We start from the raw sequence: 21,937 nt of genomic DNA, 5'->3' as shown, positions 1-21,937 counted from the left end.
GAAAGGGCTTGCCCTGGAGACAGAAAATGGAAGAAGTCAAAGTAGTGGCCTTTTTCCTTAGGAAAAAAAAATCTTACAGATCTATTCGATTTTTTAAAGCTGTATACACATGAAACTTTGATTAAAAGTAATAGAAAACCTAAAAATTAAAAAATACAAATCCAATACAGCATCAGGCTCATAGAAATTCCATAATAAACGTTCATCTTTTTTATTATTTTAATGACAAGACAAAGTTTTTCACATTACACTCATGCTAGGGGTAACAGTACTTCTATTATAAATGCTACTTGACCTTTATTTTTACTATGCTTGGCATAACTGAGCATGCTTAATAAAATAAAAAAAAATATATAAAACATTCAATTTCTTTTTTTTTTACTAATCAAAGTACCTAATTTTATACAATTTGCACACTTTTAATGTTAGTAACAGAAACAATGAAATTATTTTATTTCTTGATACTTAAGAGTTTAACTCCAAGACATGCACTACAACCACATAATATATTTTTGTCATCAATATGATGGTCTTGGCATCTTATATATTATGTTCACACTTTAAATTAAGTACTACTTGCTAAAAACAAAAACAGGTAAAGACAATGAACAGACGGTTCACGTTAAGAGGAATACGAAAAGCCAATAACAACACTGACATATCAACCTTATTTGTAATGAAAGAAATACAAATTTTAAAAGTGACATACCACTTTTTATATTGGCAACAATTAAATAAAAAAGAATACCTACAATTGACCAAGGAGTATTCTGGCAGGGGAGGGAGGTCACACACATATAGTACTAATTAGAGAGAGAAATTGTACAATTAAAGCCCTGTGAACCAGTCAAATCAATCATTCCACTTTTAGAAACTGTCTCAAGAACATAATTAAGCATGTACCTCAAAATGTACAAGGACATTCACTCTGCCACTGCTTGTAGTAATAAGCTGCAGATAATCAAAATGTCTAACAGAAAAAAATGAGTAAATTATGGCAAACTTTTCTTATGGGAAGGCAGTGGGCTTCCAATTCCATTCTCCACACCTAGCTTAGCTTTTCTTTTCAACAGAGTCCACTTCTAACAGACTAAAAATGTCAGACATTGCCTTTCTCTGTAATCTGATCTAAGTCAATGGAAACTGAGGGGAAATCTTCCGGAGGTTTTTGTGAAAAGTCTTCTTCATGGATAAAACAAATGAGAGAATGGCCTTTTCTGCCTTTGAGATACAATTTTACGAAGATGTAAAAGTGAAGTAATAGCAGCAGCTCTTGTGATTGAGAGGTGGATTAGCCTAAGGCAAAACAAACCAACTGAGGTCAAGGCAAAAAAAAGTGTGTCTTTAATGACACCACTGAACCCTGTGTTATGTTAAACAATGTCCTAGGTTACTTAGGCCAATTACATTTGGACACTGTTACCTCTGGCCAAAAGCATCCTAACTTGTATTAGCTATACAACAGAGTATGTTAGAACCACAAAAAGTTATGTTAGATGTATATTTATGAACAGTAGATGCGCAGTTAAAAAAAATTTACAAAACAGTATGTTCCCATGTTTTTAAAAATCAAATATGTTAATATGGATTCATTTGCCAAGAAAAAGGTCTGAAAAGATACTCAAGGTTTTAAGAGTAGTTATCTTTGAATGATAGCATTTCAATGTTTCCTTTTGCTTATGTGTGTTTTCTATCTTTCTACAGTTAGCATGTATCACTTTAAGATTCCACCATCCTTCCTATCAATTCAATGCAATTTAGGAGATAAAGAGGTAAACATGTATTTCAGTGAGCTATCTTGAACTGGAAGTCTACTTTTTTTTTTTAATTGGAAAAGTTTCTGTTCTTTAAAAAAAACTTTTGTGAAGTAAAATTTGATACTAAACAAGCATTCATTTTTCAGCAAATACGGAAGATTACAAACAGTTTTCATTTCCCTTTGTTCCTCAGGGAATCATCATGACTTTGTACCATTTCGTATTGGAATTTCTTCTGTGAAGCAAAAACAGTCCCAAAATGAAGGATCTTCGGGTGTCATGGGAACAGCAGATGATATTAAATCATTAAAGTTGAGAATAGTAAATTGCCTCTGGGTTGGTTTGGAATCATCCTGAGATGGAACCTAAAAGGGAAAAGCAGATTACCTTATTGTTATATTGCATGTTAATCTTATGATCAATTTCATAATAACGAAAATAAGTAAGACCAACTTACAATTTAGTAGTATTAAATGACAACATAGTAGGATTCCTAGAACACTGTATTTATTCCTTATATTAGTGTTGCCAATACAACAAATCAAAAAAATATGAAACAGAAAATCTGATTCTTGAACTTTTTTATATAACAAAAACCTGTAGCATTTAACATGTAGATTTACTGGGTCCCACATTCAAAAAGTGTGATTCCGTACATATAAGTTAGAAGGGATCCCAAAATCTGTAATTTTAACAAGCAGTCAGGATGTTTTCATAGAGGTGAGTGAGAAAGTGAACTTTTGTGAAATACTACTCTAAAAGGTGGGTCGGATAAAACTGCCATAACTATACAGAGATATATACTTCTTTAGGAAATTATTTATTCAATACTAAATTTAAACTGTATCTTACTCTCTGAGATAGAGTCCTTGTTCACAACTGAACCCAGTGTAGACCCTCTTTAATATTCCGCACATTCTAGTATGAACAGTACTTGGGTTTTGTACAGCGCTTTTAACAAGGTCCAGTACTTACTTTATATGACTGGTCTCATAGCTATGTTGTGATATGGTTATCTCAGTTTTATGGATGGGGAATCTGAGGCTCAGGAAGAGCAAACAATTCAAACAATTTGTCCAAGCTCAAAACACAGGTTAAATGGTAGATGTGGGCCTGGAACCCAAGTTTGTGAACTGTACTCTAGTCTTCCCAATATGCCACTGTTGCCTAAATAGGCTCTATTCAGGGAAATAAAAAGTAAGTACTGAATGTGCACGTTTCAACAATTATAAAGCTCTACGAAAACAAAAGGTATTTTTGCAGGGAGTATGAAGCTGAGATTTAAAAACAGAAGGACCAGTAACCTGGGTTAGAACATCTTCCGATAACAGGTGTCAATTTTAACGTGCCATCCCTTTATAAGGAAGATAATCTATGGAGAATTCTTAATCCTTTGATTAATCTATCAAAGGTACGGTGTGTTGCCTGAGCTACTTTTGTGGAAGTAACGATGCATACACATTGATCATGCTACATTCTTTCATGTTGATTTACTAAAAATAATGGTATGCATGTAGTTTTCATTAAAACATACCTGTTTTCCTTAAATAAATACTTCCGCAGAATCACAATTATATGCAAACTAAGCGTCTTTGACCCTAAGTTTTTCCCCCGCTTGCTTACCAGGTAATCGGATGATAAAGTATAAAAACATTGTGGCTGAAGAACTGAAACTGATATTATGCCACAATATGACACAAGGGCTCTTATATGTTTGACACTGTAACTTTGGGAATAACTTAGGATATTACTTTAAAAGGAGGAGTGGATTCAATTCCCAAGGTAATTCCATTATGCATCAACCTTCAACATGGTACTCTTACATTCAACACAACCCCAATTCACCAAGAAATAAACCACCATTAAGATGACTAAGATAATCTTGAATGTCTATTGGAAATATGAGTAGTATGACAGTATTACCACATTTTTTATTACGTTTGTTGTTGTAATGCTTCAGCATATATGAATGTGAAGAAGTGGGTAACATTTTTATTTTTTTTTTGAGACAGAGTTTCGCTTGTTTCCCAGGCTGGAGTGCAATGGTGCAATCTCAGTGCACCGCAACCTCTGTCTCCCAGGTTCAAGCGATTCTCCCGCCTCAGCCTCCTGAGTAGCTGGGATTACAGGTACCCGCCACCATGCCTGGCTAATTTTGTATTTTTAGTAGAGATGGGGTTTCTCCATGTTGGTCAGGCTGGTCTGGAACGCCTGACCTCAGGTGATCCACCTGCCTCAGCCTCTCAAGGTGCTGGGATTACAGGTGTCAGCCACTGCGCCCAAATGCTTTTTAAAAATGTTTCTACAAAATCCCTAGTGATCTTAATATTTGCTAATAAAAAGTATTACTATATCTATAATCTCAAAACTCTCTAAACTGATATAAGGCAAATGACGATTTCCATCAATAAAGAGCAAACTTAACATTGATTCATGCTATTTAAGAAAAAGAGAAATCCGAAAATCTTACATCCTGATGTCTAGATCCATCGGGTTTCCTAAGAGCTACTGCAACAAAATGGTGCTCATCTATTTTGCTTTCCTGAAAGATAAAAGGTAAATAAATATAGATTATAAAATATGCAAACCTAGATGTAGTTTTATTTACATTTTCTAAATCTCATTCTCTCTCTCTCTCTATATATATGTACGCTCACACACATGCATATATATATTTCCCCATCTCCGCTAAACCACTTTAGAAGTTACATACATGCGGGCCTTTACTCTTAAATACTTCAACATGTATTTCCTAGTAGGCACATTCTCTTACATAACCACATCAGTTAATAACTTCAGTAAGTTTAACATTGAAACTATACTTTATTAGCTATATTCCAAATTCTGTGAATTAATCCAAAAATGTCCTTTGTGGCATATCCCTCCTTCAGAACAGGAGCCCAGTAATGGGCAAGTAGGGACAAGTATCGCATTCAGTTGTCACGTCTTGTCAGCCTTTCGTTTTTTATGACATTAACATTTTAAAGTACAAATTCCCCCATATCTGCTTTTTCTTAATAAAATTTTGCTCATTTGGGGCTTGTTTGATGTTTCTTAATGAGTGGATTTAGGTTATGCATTCTCAACCAGAATACTACATAGGTGATGTGCCCTATCTAGAGGTACTTGATAGCTATCTGTCCTTCCCTGGTGATGCTACTATGTATAATAAAGTACAAGGTTAAAAAAAAAAAAATCAGGTTGCAACATTGGTATGTAAGCATTTAGTTAACTACATACTATCATGTATGAAAAATCATGGTAGAAATTTATAGATAAAACATAACCAATATGCAATTTTCTATTTTCCCCTACATATGAGACAAAGGGGAAGGAGGCTTTAAAATGTAATATATATTGAGACAGTCACCAGAAAAAATTATGAACACTTAAAAGCTGAACAAACTTTTCACTGAAAAACCACTTTACTAAAGCATTCTTCCATAAAACGTCAGAAGAAACTAGAATTAGAAATAGTACTTAGGGAGCTTTCATTTTTTATCTTCTTCTTCCTATCTTCATACCTTCAGGTACCCAAATCAGCAAAAAGTGAAATTCAGTAAGGATAAATTTAAGATATGTTTAAAGAGGAAAAATATAAGACTAAGTGTCAGAAGATTTACTATGTCAAAATTATCACAAAGTAAGTCTGCTATGTAGCCCTTTTCTGTTTTCTCTTTAAACAAACAAGAAAAAAGTAACCGGAATGTACAAATTTAAAAATATCCAAAATAATTTTTCAGAAATCTAGCATGTAAGATATAGTTCTTACATGTATAGAATATTTCAGTAAATAAGAATCATGCTTAATGTATAATTAGAGGTGTATGTACACTAACAATTGATAGTTGGACACTAAAGAATGTTAACTAATGGATGTACTGTTTTGAACATTTCATTTTTTAAATTTTTTGTAGAGACAGTGTCTCAGCCTCCCAAAGTGTTGGGATGACAAGCATGAGCCACCACATCTAGTCCCTAGCAGTTTTTGACCCAGCTCTCTTTTTCAAAATGCTTTCTGTCCTTGGATACCAACACTACTCTGTTACACCATTTTGGTCATTCTTTATCAGTCTCCTCCACAAAACAGCCTTTGAATATTAGTATAGATGCTCCTCAACTCACAATGATGTTATATCCCAATAAACCCACTGTAAGAAAATATGGTTACATGGAAAATGCATTTAATACACCTAGCCCACCAAACATCATAGCATAGCATAGCCTACCTTAAATGTGCTCAGAATACTTACATCAGCCTACAGTGGGCGAAATCATCTAACACAAAGCCTCATTTATAATAAAATGTTGAATATCTCATGTAATTTATTGAATACTGTACTGAAAATGAGAAAAGGAACGGTTGTGTGGGTTCTGCAAATATGAATTCTACTGAATGCATTATCACTTTCATACTGTCATAAAGTCAAAAAAAGTTGAACCATCATAAATTGGGGACCATCTATATTCTCAGGGCTCTATTCTCGGCCATACTTCTAACTTCTTGTGGCTTCAATTTGCACTTCTCTCTTCACAGATTCAATATATAGTTGCTCCTTAGGTAATCTCATAGTTCCAACTTCAAATCCATGGTTTCAACTACCATTGACATAATGGTTATACTTATAACCATTATAATATTTTTCCTCTAGCCCAGCCCTCCATTCCATTCACCTATCTGACATCTTCACTTAGATGTTTGGTATCTCAAACTTAACATCTCATTTATTTTCTAGTATTCTGCATCACAACAGATTATCTTCTAAGTCAGAGAACTGCTCTACAGCCCATTTGCTGGACACAAGCAGGACCAATCACAGTATAATGACCGGTCTGGAAATAAACAACTAGCCCAAGCTAGGTCAGGGAGTCCCTTCTCTAGGATTTTTGGACTTGGAACAGAAAGTGAGTTTACCAGTTTGTTTGGGGTTTTAAACTGTAAATTGTTGTAAACCGTAAATTGTTACATGCAACAACAGTATGTTACATGCAAGAGTCATGTTTTCTGTCATGTAGACCAGAGAGGCTGAGAAAGCTGGTGTATAGAATGAGAAACATGGGTGGGAGAAAACTGAAGCCAAAATGTAGAGAAAGGCAAAAGTAGGAGACAAAAAGAGCTCTGAATATTTCGTCCCCTAATTCTAGCTAATACTGGGGACAGCTGCTGAATAACTCTAGTAACCTATAATACTGTTTTGGGGGGTTTTTTGGCTTAAATTAGTGTGTGTTGGCTTCTCTCACTAGCAACCAGGAACTGCTAGTGACAGAAACAAAATACAGTAAGAGACCAAAATACTTAACTTGATCAATACCTTGCAGGATCTACCAGCCTGATCTGGAATCTCTCTTAAATACCCTCATTATGGCCCAGCCAAAGTGGCTGCTTTTGGCTGTTCATACATGCAAAGCTCCTTTTCAGAGCCTCTTTTCTTTTTCCATTCTGAACTCACAACGACTCATCTTTCAACATCTTTTAAGTATTAGCATAAATGTTACATGCTGTCATAGTAGCCCTGATTTCACTTTCAGAGCAGCAGGACTGGCTTCAGTTGCGTCCACATTCAGTGACTAGCCTACCCAAATCAATCATACATACACGCATAAAAAATAGAAATTCTTAGTTATAACAATTCTAATAAATTTCTTACCTCAAATGCCCATTCTTTTTCTTCCTCTCCATCCAGGAACAAACGTGTTTCTTTATAAACTTGGCCTATATCCAAGTTTAATGGAGATAGATCAAATTCAAGCCGCTGCAATTCAAATCCTAGTCCAACACCAATGGCTTTTATGAAGCTTTCTTTAAGTGCCTAAGATACAGAAAGACATTTTCTCTTAGAATTCAGTGTACAAAAATTTTTCATAGAATCTACAGGCCCAACAAATAGGGAGTTTCAATGCTATGCTACATTACAGCTATATGGCTCTAAGCTTTTTTTAAAAAAAACCCTTACAGCATGAAAACAAACCATCCACATGATCTTAGGGCAAATCATTTAAGCTCTCTGTGCCTGTATCCCCTTGTACGTAACCTGCGATCATGATAACAATACCTTCCTCATAGGGATGTTATGTATATTAAACTAACTAACTTATAAAGAGCTTGAAGTAATGTCTTCTGGCATGTAGTAGTATATATATCAGTGTTTGTTACATAAGACTTCATGTGTATTAGTTCCTTTATGACAGAAAACATTATTTATAAATCATAATGTTTTGTTTTAGCTTTAGGTACTTTCTAACTGAGCATTACACATAGGTTAAATTTTCTTAAAATGAAATGTCATTATAATGTAATATATGCATAAAAACCATAACATTCTCAAGCAATCTACTGTTTCGACACTACTGGGTAACCAAGGACTCTGATTTTAAATGAAGATAATGGAATCATTATAGACTTTTGCTTTAAAAATTAGAAAGAATTATACCCAATTCCTATAAAACATATCCAGCTGAGTCCATTCATCCTTAAAGCTTCTGATTGTTTCCCATTCTTTGTTGGTAAACTTTCGTTTCATAATATGAAAGAATTCTGGAATTGAACCACGACCTGTCAGTTAAGGAAATAAGAAATTAAATAGCAGTTCTATTAAAAAATAAAAAGTTGCTCTATTACTAAAACTGTTAAAGACAGCACCCCCCAAAGATCTAAAGGGCAACCATTCTTTTGAATACATTTAAAATAATCCTAAACAAAATCTCAGCAAGTCAAAACAACTTGAAAATTAAAACAGTAAACACACTATGACAAGCAGTAGTTAGCCCAGAAATATGAGTAGTTTAACAGGAATTGGTGATATTCTATAAATTATTACTTAAGCAGGAAAACCATATGGTTGCATCAATATATGCCCCAAAAAGTTTTGATACAATTTGGCAGCCAAAGCTGTTATAAATCTTAAATAACAGGAAATTTCTTATATAAAAGGGTATTTATCAGAAGCCCAATTAAAATACTCCTAAAGTAGAACCATATTATTCTAAAGTTTTATTTTGTTACGTAACAGAGAAAAAAAGGGAATAATTATTTTACCACAAGTTTTGGAAAATTAGCAGAAAGCTGAAAACTGTTCTTTTATTCTACATTATTGCCACGGCTAAAAAATTAATACTTACCTTCTTTAAATGTTTTCCAACTTGTTTTCTAATATGACTTCTTCAAATAAAAGATTTTCATTATTCTTTCATGGTTGCAGTTGCAAAATAAGCTCATTTAAAAAAACTTGAAACATATCTTTAGTGCCACTATTTCATAGATAACAAAATATTACATAGCATTCGAAAAATAAATGACAAAAGATACAACCCAAAGGATCTCATTCCCAGAACTAAGGGGTAAAATACATGTTAAAATTCATGGTAGGTCTCTAGTATTGAATTTTCCCAAACATTAAAATTATGTGTTTGTGTGTCTTTACCACCAAGCACAAACTTTCTACCATCATTCATTTTATATAAATATGCATAATATGTATAAATATTTACACAAATATGTATTCAACTAATATTAAAAACAAATTGATCACTGTTCTTGCCTTTTATACTTACAGCCTAATGGGCCTATCAGAGGTAGGTGAACCACAAACATTTACTAAGTGTATACATGAATGTTAACTATTATATGGTAAATTACTTCCTAAATATTCAACTGCCCTGTATCCTTAGTTCATTATTACATTATTTTCCAGAAAACCTTTTGAAGGTAGTCCCTTTGAGGATTCTGTTAATATGGGCTTACTCAAATTCTCACTTCTAAAATAACCAACTCCAAAATTTGACATTCTGAAATGATTAACACAATTCTTAAAGAGATAGCTGATACAACACTCTCTATGGGCATTTCTTATGTAAATAAATATGTGGAGAAAAAAGATGTTGAAGATGTTGAATGTCCCCTTCTTAATACTTCACTGGCATTTAATCACTAATTCTCTCTATGATAATTCAACAATTAGAATTCCACTAAAAGCATACAAGTGCTAGGTACCACGAACCACATGATGAGCAAAACAGACATGGTCCTTATCTTCATAGAGAGTTTAGTTTCTCCTGCAGTAACCAAATACCTTTCCCGCATTCATCTCAAGGGTAGAATATATTAAAAATTGGTTCTCTCATGAAATATTTATGATTCTCCCAGTACCTCCGCTTCAAGAGTCAAAATAGTCGCCTCTTAGTTCATCAGGAAGTATTTCTGCTGATCTTGTTGCTGATATGTGGTACTATGGATCAAAATAAGGATCCTCATTCATTTTCAGGCACTGAGATATTAAATTGTGATCTTAAGAGTTCAATGGCAAGAAATTCTTACCCCTTTTGCGGCCATGGATCCCTTTGATTGTTTGGTGTTTACTCCTCAACACCTTCCTGAGACTAACATTAATAGAAGCCCCTCAATAAAAACTGTTTTGTTCAACGCATCAATAGTACATACTGGCTTGATAAATAACATCTTAAAGAACACCTTAAAGAAAGTAAAGACAGAAAGCTTCTGAAGTAACTAACATAAATCTGGAAATTTTAAACATTGGGGACACTATATCTACAAAAATCATAAACTGTTTCCTGTTGAATGGATTTTGGCACAAACTGCATATGTAACAATAATGGGAGGAACAAACTATCTTTGGTTTGGAAGACTGCATTATGTATTTTGAGTGAAACTGTAGTTGTAACAGATTAATGTCCAAAAAATCTGCATTTAAAAAGATACGCATTTTGTCATCTATAGTGTCATTTTGCTTGCTGCTTTCTTCAAATTTTATTTTTATAACCTCCAAGAAGCCTTCTGATTTTTAACTAAATAAGATGGGGCAATCAAGGAAAAAAATTTAAATAAGCAGGCTATTAAAAAACTGATTAACATAAAAGGCAATCAATCTGGCACAATCACTAGAAAGCAATCACATAACTCATTATGTTCAGTCAAGAAATACCGATATGAGTGCATTTTCATATACTTTAGAGCATCTTATTTAGACCACAAAATAAAAATTTGACAGCAATAGGAAAAGGTGATTTTGTAAATATTCGGCCAAAGCACAGCAGCGCCACACTGTGGCATTATGGTGGATATACAGTGGGCATATACTCTGTTAAGTGTTAAATACAGTTTACCTCAGAAACTGGAATAAAGAAAAATTGGTAGGAAGAACAGTGAATTTGTCCCTTAAGCTATTTGAAGACAGCACAATTACTGGACATACATGTTGGCAAGTTCTAATACTACCATTACATACACAGAGAATCATCAGTCAAGCTGAGAAAAACCTGATCCTCCATCTTATAGTTTGACCATTAAGGAGAGCAGTGTTAGATATTGTATTGTGCAACGATTAACTAATTAAGACCACACAGAAACTAATGTTTTATTTTAAACACAGTAGTAACATACAACAAAATCATTTAGATCTAATGCCTTGAGCAACTATCGCTGGCCTATGAAAAAAAATTCTAGTAGTACCAGAACCTCAGGGCCTACCCACATTAATCCCTCTCCAAAACAAGGTTGCCAATATGTATACATAAATATGTATATATAACAGTACTTCAGCCTTTAGGTAAATGGGCTGGCCATTTTTGAGGCACGTGGAAGGGAGTTAAGCAATGCCCAACTATGTGCTTGCTTCAAAGTACCAAAATTTAGCCTCAGATAACAAATCATATTATAAATTCCAATAGTTTCACTTTCTAAGTACTGAACTGTATATAATAGAATTATATATAATTTTGTTTCTATGAGAAGTGACAGTCTTCTAAGATATGAGTTAGTATGTATACGCTGTAATGCTTGACTTATCAGCTCATTTGTCCAGGAACTTATCCAGACACAAACCTAGAATAACACAAAAATATCTGAGCTGCCAATATAGGTTTCACAAACTACATGCACAAAGCCTCTTGCATGTTACTATCAAAGGATGTACTTACATTTAAGCCCTCAATTCGTAAAGTACAGCAGAAAAAGCACTAGACTGAAATACGACAATCCAGGTTTGAGACTCACCATTTAGGCAGTCCTAAACTTCAGTTGCTCTTACACTGTTTACCAACACATATAGGTATTAACACACAGAGGCAAGAAACAGGCTGATAGAGCTAGAACTACTGGGCTGTGAATGTTATCCTTTTAGGAAGAACTCCAGAGGATGAAGACGACGACCAACAGGACAGAGCAAGAAGCCTTTTATTTTTGGGCTTTGAAACCTAATGAATTTACTCTGCTGGGTTTGGAACATGTTTGAGAACCATGATCCTTTTTACTTCAAACTTCTTTTTGGAATGGGAATGTCTATCCTATGCCTCTCCTACCATTGTATTTTAGAAGACTTGTTTTCCGCTTTCACAAGTCCACCCATGGAGAGGAATTTTGCCCCAAGAAGGATCATACTCCAGTTTCACACATAGCTGATTTAGATGACTGAGATAACGAGACTTTGCCACTTTTTGGGTTGATGATATTAACACTTACATGAAATTTAGAGCTAATGCTGGAATGGGCTGAGAATTGCTGATGCTGGGATGGGGTGAATTTACTTTGTATGTTAGATGGATATAAATTTTGCAGGGGGCCAGAGAATGGATTCTACTGGGTTGAAGGGTGTCTCCTGAAATTCATGTCCACCCAGAACCTTAGAATGTGACCTTATTTGGAAATAGAGTCTTTATAGATGTAATCAAGTTAAGATCAGGTCATACCTAATTAAAGTGAGCCCTGAATCCAATGCCTGGTGTCCTCACAAAAAGAGACAGACACGGAGAGGAGACAGAATAAGTCATTTGAAGGTGAAGGCAAAAATTGGAGTGATGTAACTGCAAGCCACGGACTGCTAGGAATGAGCAGAAACTAGGAAGAAGCAAGGAAAGATTCTTTCTTGGAACCTTTAGAGAGACCACGACCCTGCTGACACCTTAACTTCCGGCCCTCCAGAACTTAAAGAGCCTTCTGTCACTTGAAGACACCATGTTTGAGGTACTTTGTTAGGCAGCCTGAAGAAACTAATATACACATAGATACAATTTAAATTATACATAAGCACACACATTCACGTACCCTTAGGAGCTTTAATTTTATGTCCCTGGAGTAAAATTTTCACATGCTGGTTCATCACTTCTTAGCTACAGATTGAGTATCCCTAATCTGAAAATCTGAAATCCAAAATGCTATAAAACTCAAAGCTTTTTGAGCATCAAAATTATACTCAAAGGAAAAACTCAGGGGAGCACTGTGGATTTCCCACTATGGATATACTCAACCTGTAGGTTATTTATTTAACATTTACTTAACATCTCTATGGCTGTTTCTCAAATTGTAAAATAGGGACAAAGAATTGGGCAGATTAAGAATAAACATGTAAAACGCCTGGAACTATCAAATACCTAATAAATATTAGCTCTGAGGCTGCTGTGAAAGTCATTGTTAAATGTGTATCTTCTTTAGTCAACTGTTTTTATGAAGTCCTTCCTATATTCATCAAGTAGGACTTAAGTGGTTTTCCCGTTGATGTTTAGAGGGGCATTTCACATCTTAACAACATTAACCTTTGTCTGTCAAATTTGCCACAAATATATTCTCTGGTTTGTGAAAGATGATTTAATATGAAATCATATCTGTTGACTTTGTGGTTTCCTTTTATCATTTTAAGCTTCAAAAGCCATCTTTTCAGAAGTTTGCTCAAATATACAATTACACTGTGTTCTAGTAAGTGTTAATAAAACTTTAATTTTGTTAGAGTTGTGGCAAAGACTTTCTGATATCACTCATAAAAAATGGTAAATGGGCTATAATTTTTCTTTTTGTTAGTTCTGTAAATTACATCCAATACAGAGTTTCCCAAACATTAACATGCCTAACAATCAACTGGGAATATTGTTTAAATATAGAAACCCGGCCGGCCACGATGGCTCACGCCTGTAATCCCAGCACTTTGGGAGGCTGAAGTGGGCAGATCACCTGAGGTCAGGAGTTCAAGACTAGCCTGGACAACGTGCTGAAACCTTGTCTCTACTAAAAATACAAAAATTAGCCAGGCATGGTGGCAGGTGCCTATAATCCCAGCTACTCGGGAAGCTGAGGCAAGAGAATCACTCGAACCCAGGAGGCGGAGGTTGTGGTGAGCCGAGATTGCACCACTGCACTCCAGCCCGGATAACAAAGAGTGAAACTCCGTCTCAAAAAAAAAAATAGAAACCCTATTGTACTCTCAGAAATTCTGGCTCCCACAGGTCTGCAGTGATTTCAAGGAATCTGTATTTTTAATGACTACCCTAGCTGATTTTGATATCCTGATCAAAATTTTAAAATAACATGCTATGGTCCTATTACTATGATAGAAAAGAAGTCTAAGACTAAACGGACTCTAGTTTCAAGATAAATTTTTTTATTATTTGGATACTAGCAGGACTGTAGCATTTTCCAGAAAATTTAATTCTGATATTCTATGTATGATTTCTTCTCTACTGTAGTACAATATATATAATTTCACCCATTTTTAAGTATACAGTCCAGTAGTATACAGTACATTCATACTGTCGTACAATCATCACTACTACCTGTCTCCAGATTTTTTTATTCTTTTTTAAACTGGAATTAAATCTGTCTAATCCCAAATCTTGTTTGTTTCTTATCCATTTAATCTGTCATCTTCTTCAATAATATATATTTTTATAAACCAAATCTCTATGTTCAGTCCTCTTTATCTCCTTATTCATTCCCTTTCATTCTGGAAGTGTTTCTCAGATTTATCCTATATATCATCAATTCAATTTTCTGTAAAAGCTAGTCTATTTACAGGTTCCTATACAGATTCTTTCAGTACTGACGTTTGCGAGAAAGGAGGATTAAGGGTTTTGCAGGGGACAGAGTTGTATGTTTTTAATTTGAATTTAGAAATAAGGACAATTTTCTCTTAAAATTAAAATTAAAAAGGTTCACGGAGAATTTTTATCTCAGAGAAAAACATTTCTTCTAAGTCTTTTAGCTTTTGAAATTTTCTCATAACTTTATAAGTTTTAAAAAATCATTTTACATAGCTGGTTTGTTTTTAAAGGGATTGAGAGATATTTGTTTTAAAAAAATAAGATTCTGGCAGGGCGCGGTGGCTCACGCCTGTAATCCCAGCACTTTGGGAGGCCGAGGCAGGCGGACCATGAGGTCAGGAGATCGAGACCATCCTGGCTAACACGGTGAAACCCCGTCTCTACTGAAAATACAAAAAATTAGCTGGGCGTGGTGGCGGGCACCTGTACTCCCAGCTGCTTGGGAGGCTGAGGCAGGAGAGTGGCATGAACCCGAAAGGCAGAGCTTGCAGTGAGCCGAGCGCCACTGAACTCCAGCCTGGGCGACAGAGCCAGACTCCGTCTCAAAAAAAAAAAAGATTCTGCTACATATATTTTTCTGTGATGTGATATTGGCCGGGCACAATGGCTCACGCCTGTAATCTTAACACTTAGGAGGCTGAGGCAGGCAGATCACTTGAGCCCAGGAGTTCAAGACCAGCCTAGGCAACATGGAGAAACCCTGTCTCTATTATGATATTATATATATATATATATACACATATACATTCTAAGTCCCTTCAGGTTCATATAGACCTAACTAATTCTTTTATTACAGCTAATAATTATCTGTAGAATGCATCCACCATTAATTTATTTAACCAATTTCTATTAGTAGCTTCAGGTTTTGTTGTTATTCATAAATATTTTGGATACAGTACCATAAACAAGATCACTAAATCAAAGACTATGTGTATTTTCAATTTTAACATTATTTTCCAAAAAGCCTGTAGCAATTTCTAGTGCTTCCATCTATATGATTGTTCTTTTCTGACATTTTCACAAGCTCCAAGTGTTGTTTTCCAATTTTCTGCAAATCTGATGGGCATCCTGTTGTTACTTTAATTTGCATTACTCATCATTAAGGTAATAGCTTACTGACTACTTGAATTTGTTCTTCTGTAAGGTGCCTATTAATATTTTCTAATCACTTCATAGAAGCTCTTTATATATTATGGATATTGACACTTTACCAAATTTGTTATAAGAATTTTCCTTATTCTATTATTTATCTTTTGTATTTGGTTATATTTTTGGAATATAATTTTTTAAAATTTAAATATCGATTCTTTCTTTGATAAATTCTGAACTCTGTCTTGTTTGAAAAGAATTCAGAAAAAGATTTATTGCAACTTGACCTATTTTGTCCTAAAATTATAATTTTTTTTTAACTTTTAAACTTCGAATTCCTCCAAATTGGTGTATATAGTATGTTTTACATCCACATGACTAACCAATTCTACCAGCACCATTTAATAAATAATCTTTTATTCACTGAATTGAAATATGTATATATCCTGGGCTCTAAGATTAACTCTTCTAGTTGTCTATTCTTTCACTAGTACTATACTCTTTTTAGTTTACAATGCCTAACACAAGTTTCTGAAACTGGTAAGGCAGGATCCTTACCATATTTTTCATATTCCTAGTCATCAGTTCTTCCATAACAACTTTAAATGTATGTAACCCAGTTTCACAAAATTTTTCAAATTTTGGTATCTGCAAATTCTTTTAATAGGAATCAATAAAATCTCATACTGAGGTCATATACTGTAGAGAGCAGTTTGGACAAATGTCTTAACCTTTTATACAAAATAACAGTAGTACTTACACACTAGTCTTATGAAGATGAAATAATACCTATTAGGCATCTAACATAGTGTCACACACTTGTAGGAATTGCTCAATAAATACTAGTTACACAATCAAGTCGTACTGACAATGGAAAAAGACCCACCTGTAACTGGGAAGGGGGAAAACTCCTTGAGGGTGGAGACTTGGTTTTCCAGTAAGGAATTCAGAGTACAAAGTGACGTGTGACTTTCTAAAACCACTTAAAGGTTTTAAATCCCAAGTGCATTTAAAAAAAAAATTCAGCAAAGTTTATTTTAAAAATGTAAAGATGAACATGTAAAACCACAGGGGGAAAATTCTGGCCCTTTCCCAAATTTCAGTCATAATTTTTATGTATTTGGTCTCTCTTATTTTGCCTTACTTTGTAAACATGGTCACAAAACTAAACAATTCAAAAGTTACCCTTTATGCTCAGCACTTCAAACACCTTTAATGGTAGAAAAAATTAGAAAACGAAGGGAAAACCTTCATTTAAATTAAGATGAAGACCAGGAAAACACTATTCTTCCTAAGAGCAAGAATGTACCGCCCTGGCATTTACAGTAGGCTATATACTAGATATGTTCTCTTCTGCGTGGCCGCAGCCAACAGTGGGAGAACAGGTAGAGGGAGGGAAATGAGCTGCACTCAGTAGAAATGGTTAATGCACCATGAAAGAAAAAGATTCTCTAAGTTCCTACAGGATTCTTACCTACAGAACAAGACGGAGTAATGGAATTGACTCTTTCAATGCACTAATGATAACCTCCAAAGCCAACTCTGTCTTTAGAGTTGACAATCTAGTAATGATGCTTAGTACGAAACACAGTACTTTCCTTGCTGCTATCCTAAGTTTTGACTACCATCATTTAGCAAGACTCTTAGGAAAAATCCCTTGCTCAATCTCCTCACTTACTACAATAAGTATAGCAATTCAAAGAATCTTCAATGAAGCAAATCAGTGTCTACTTCCCATCCTCATTAAGAAATCATGCTGTGTCCATTCATGCTTCAGAAATCAGTGGCATGGTAAAATACTAGTGACAACTGGAAAATCTCTCTTCTTTTCTGTATTACTGGAGATAGCAATAGCTTTTTCACAACAAAATAAAGAAAAAGAAAAGGCCTAGATATTGTGATTAGTCAAATAAGATCAACTGAGAGGGAGGTCTAATAAAACATAATTAACAGGAAAACTAAATCTGAAATTTTTGCTCAACTGTCTTTCCATCATTTATTAAAAGCTTCTGTTATTAATTACTTGTTTATCCAGCACTGACCATAGCCAACACTGCCCATCAAGTTAACTGGTAATAAAATCTGTTTCTCAGAGGTATCATTTCCAAGCAGATACCAACCCACTGGGCCAATTTATTTACCGTGTAGTTGTGCTGACTGCATTGTAAAAAACAATGGTCTTTCCATTTCTGATTTCAGAAAAAGTTCCTATAATGACAGTAGAAAGCTATAAGAATATATGGGCTAATTCCCATGCTAAGAATCTTCTACGGCAGCAATTTTTTTAGAGTAAGCCACCTATACCCCTGTTGAATACCAGATCCTTTCCTAAGAAAAATGCACATGTACACATCATACAAAATGTAGCCAACAATTTCAGGAGGTTAAACAAAATTCCTTGAACCTTATCCAGGGAATCAGATCAACAATCTGTCACAAGGTTTCCAAAATCACTAGTAGGGCCTTGTTCTGAGCAAACCTGAGAATAGAGTTATACTGGAAAGGTTTATGAGTACGTAAGAGAAAGAGTAGCTAGTAGGAAAATGCAAGGTAAGGACAATAAAAGCAAAAGGGAGAAGAGATTCATAGCTACACTGAAGCCTACAACAGCACAGTGTTTTTTCATTCATTTGACAAATATTTTACTATTATATACTAGGCAAGGTACTAAGAGATGTGATAGTGATTAAACTCTGATGTAGCTAACATGGTTCTTGCTCTCACACAGCTTTTAAGTACCAGGAAAAGATAATCAACCATCCTGATGAATAACCAACTGAGACACATTACTGGAATAAGGAAAATACATTTTATGAGAGCCTACAACAAAAGAACCTAGCTTAGATTGAAGGCTCACAAAGCTTCCCTAAAGTAAAGTTAAGGTGAAATCTAACAAGCAAATAGGAGTTATCTATGCAGAAATGGGAGTGAGAGAAGATTAATACAAGCCTTACAGACTGAGAGAGCCACATATTCAAACCACATATGGTGCAGGCAGTATGGAGATTAGACAGTTTTACTATGAAATTAGGAAGATGTGGCTTCTTTTATTAAAAGGTTTCTTCTTAGCCTGTTACTTACCTTCTGTAAAAATAGCAGTATATGCATCATAGGGCAGTTGAGAGAATTAAATCACAGAATATATCTAAAGCTCTATGTAAAATGCCACGGCACATGGTTAAGTGTTCATTAAATGTGATGACGACAAGTATACAATAATTAAGAGAACCTGTATTTAGTATGTATTAAATTGCCTGGGTGTACATTCAACCTCACCACAAATGTTAGTGGTCCTTAAAGCCACCAGTAACAAATTTCTAAGGCAATATATAAGCAACTTAACTATTTTAATAATGTTTGCTCCTCATTTTTACTTGCATAAATGGGCTAAAAAGAGCTGTATTTAGATACAGAACAAAGAGTCGCCCGTTGGTATCCACTGGGGATGGGTTCCAGGACCCTCCTCAGATACCAAAATCTGCGCATGCGGCCCTGTGGAATCCGCATATATGAAGTCAGCCCTCTATATCCTCAGGTTTCATATTCCGCAAATACTGAATCTTGACATGCATTTGTTTGTGGATGCAGAATCTGCGGGTACAGAGGGCCAACTACTGAAAAATATTCCCAGGAGTAGACCCATGCAGTTCAAACTTGTGTTGTTCACGGGTCAACTGCATATGTTATCTCTACATAAGGACTACAATGCACTTTACGATTGAAATTCTTTTTTAAAAAACAAACTAACAATTTGACTGAAAAATTGTGGTTAATGTTTAAGTGAAATAAGTTGAAGTACAATTCAAAAAGAATTTCACTTTACCTCTAGGCAAAGTATTATATGGATCACCAGGAACGGATAATCTATTATTTATTTGTAAGTCTGTAAATAGTCATGGAAATATACCCTTTTCAGATTTATGCTCTCCATTACCTTTGTGTACTAAGCACATTTTCTCTAAACTTAAATATCTCTAATACATTTCCTGGCCTGAGATTACTCAATAGGTAAGAACTGAGGCATCAAGACATTTAACTGCTGTACTACAAAAATGAAATGTTACCTGGAAAACTAGTCTTCATTATATCAATCCCAACTTGCAGCTCAGGCTCAGCAGCAAGCACCGCATAGTCCCCTTGATGAGAGATGTTAAAGTTGAAATTCGGGTAAGGATTCGATGAGTCCTTTGCAAGAACTGGCTTTCCTTTTGCAGTTCTTTGCAAACGAATGTGATTCCAAGGGATATTCAATTTCTCTGCAACCAATTTCCTTATCATCAGACGACCAGCCTGTTAAGTACATAAAACATTTGGTATGTACTGATGTCTGCCAAAGATACAACCACACTACGTGTAAAAGTATTTTTTTTTTGGTTTCTAAAATTTTCATTTTTAAAACTTTTCAAAATACTTAAGGATTAAACACACGTTAATTTAAACTTAACCAATGCTTAAGTAGATAACAAGTTAAAGCCCGCCTTAACAATTCCCTCTCCTTTGCTAGCGACCAAAGTTAACAGCTGGCATCCTGTCAGTCTCTTCTGGATTTAAATATATGTGCATTTACATGTTTTTGCTAACTCTACATATAAACACAAACATGAGATTATACTTATGTAGTATTCTGCCACATATAAGCTTTTAAATTTATAAGTATTGGGAATTATTTTATGTCTGTACACATCCGTCTGGTCCATGCAGTTTTAACTGTAGCATATTTCATAATATTATTTCCCCTTTATTGGACATTTTAGGCTCGCTCTAGACTTGCTGTCATAAACAACTCTGCAGTGACAGCCGTCCTGTATCTACATCTGCGCATATGTATTTCCAGATCCCATATATTGATCACCCAGCTTCAACGATTAGCAAGGCATGACCTATCTTGTTCTGCTCTCTCCCACCTCCAAATATTATTTTTTAAATAATTACTAAACACACACACACACAAAAAGCAAGAATATAAGATGACAAAGTATGTATTTTTAAAAATATCTTTCAGGTTTTTTTCTTCTTCAATTCTAACACTGACTTTTAAAAACTGCAGGCTTTTAAAAGTAGTTCATTTCACAATTCCTTACAAATTATAAGTGTAAAAAATTTTCACCAATGTGCCTTATAATTATCAACTAGTCAACATTTCAAACAGAAAGGTGTTTCAATATGGGACATTTTTAAGAAACGACTGTCTTTTAAATGATGGTAATTCACGGTTGTTTCAAATTGCACCATATTGTAGAGGTTATTTGTTTGGAAATCCCGTTTTCCATTTGTTGCTTCAAAATAATAGCTAAAATAAATCTACGTAAAATACTGTTTCCCATGGCATCTAGTGAGGAAGGTATCCTCTCCGGCTTCAGGTTCATTGGCTTCAATCCCGTGAAGCGCAGGGCTACGAACTATATCATACTGTCAATAATTTCTAGGGCCTACCACGTGCAGGGAGTCCTCGGAGAATGGTGGGATATTTAACAGGCAGAATAAGCATGGGTTATGAACCCACGCAAAGAAAAAAAATAACATTTAAAGATAAAGACATAAAAACATTCATTACAGAAAAACACAATTTTGTCGGCCTTCCTCACACTTATTTCACAGTTTAGGAGGGTCTCCATTTGAAATAACAGGGGAAAAGAAAGAATTTTTACAGCCATCGCGGCCTCCGAGGCGGTTACAAAGGCCGTGGAAACCAGGCCGTGCGTCGCCCGCAACTCCGCAGCGCCGGCTGCTGTCGCCCGGACCGGCCACGGGCTCCACAGCGAGAAGGTCGCCGCCAGCGCGGGAGTGTGGGGTCTCCACAGCCCGGCCCGCCTCCCCCAACATCTGCTTCCTAGGCTGTAAATACCAAAAAAGACCTGTAGTACCATGGCTGCCTTAGCGTCCCGGGCAAAGACGAACTGGCCAATGCGCTCCTTCTCCTCGGGCTGAATCGATCGCACTGCCAGCAGCCATTCGGCTCGACTAGGCAGCCAAGTGCCGCAGGAAAAGGCCCAGCGCACGCCCTCCATGGATGGCACCAAGCAGAACCGTTTGGCAGGGAAAACCATACACTGCAAGCAGCCCTCGCCGTTACCTCGGGCCTGATGGCGCGGTCGCAAACGTGGCCCCACCCCCTTCTTCCCGGCGTCCGTGCGCAGGGGGCGGGACGTCGCTACGCAGATGGGCACGTGGCCCACCGACAGCCCTCCCAGCCCGCCCCCAGCTCAGCCACCTCCTCTCGGAGAAAGCAGCTGGGGGCGGAGACGGAGATCAGCTCTGCGCTTTGCGGC

General features: G+C 35.6%; 1 protein-coding gene across 3 annotated transcripts; it reads right to left on the bottom strand.

Annotated features, from left to right (window-relative positions):
• Positions 1–187: 187 nt before the first annotated feature.
• On the bottom strand, positions 188–21,776 carry AASDHPPT (aminoadipate-semialdehyde dehydrogenase-phosphopantetheinyl transferase). Of its 3 annotated transcripts, XR_012423661.1 has the most exons (7): positions 21,533–21,776; positions 19,733–19,958; positions 8,189–8,310; positions 7,406–7,567; positions 6,011–6,098; positions 4,228–4,299; positions 188–2,122 (listed from the first exon to the last, which is right to left on the bottom strand). XR_012423661.1 is itself a non-coding variant. In XM_005579510.5 (6 exons), exons 1-6 carry the CDS (start codon positions 21,713–21,715, stop codon positions 1,958–1,960), a joined length of 930 nt encoding a protein of 309 aa, XP_005579567.2. In that variant the 5' UTR covers positions 21,716–21,776; the 3' UTR covers positions 188–1,957. The 3 variants fall into 3 exon arrangements, 2 of the variants coding, with proteins under 2 accessions (XP_005579567.2, XP_073871241.1); XM_005579510.5 differs by lacking the exon at positions 6,011–6,098; XM_074015140.1 differs by lacking the exons at positions 6,011–6,098; positions 19,733–19,958; positions 21,533–21,776 and adding an exon at positions 8,877–9,655.
• Positions 21,777–21,937: the final 161 nt, after the last annotated feature.

This window comes from Macaca fascicularis, chromosome 14 (genome assembly GCF_037993035.2).
Source record: "Macaca fascicularis isolate 582-1 chromosome 14, T2T-MFA8v1.1".
Lineage (NCBI taxonomy): Eukaryota > Metazoa > Chordata > Mammalia > Primates > Cercopithecidae > Macaca > Macaca fascicularis.
Note: the sequence above shows the minus strand (reverse complement) of the source record. Positions and strands in the feature narration are given on the sequence as shown.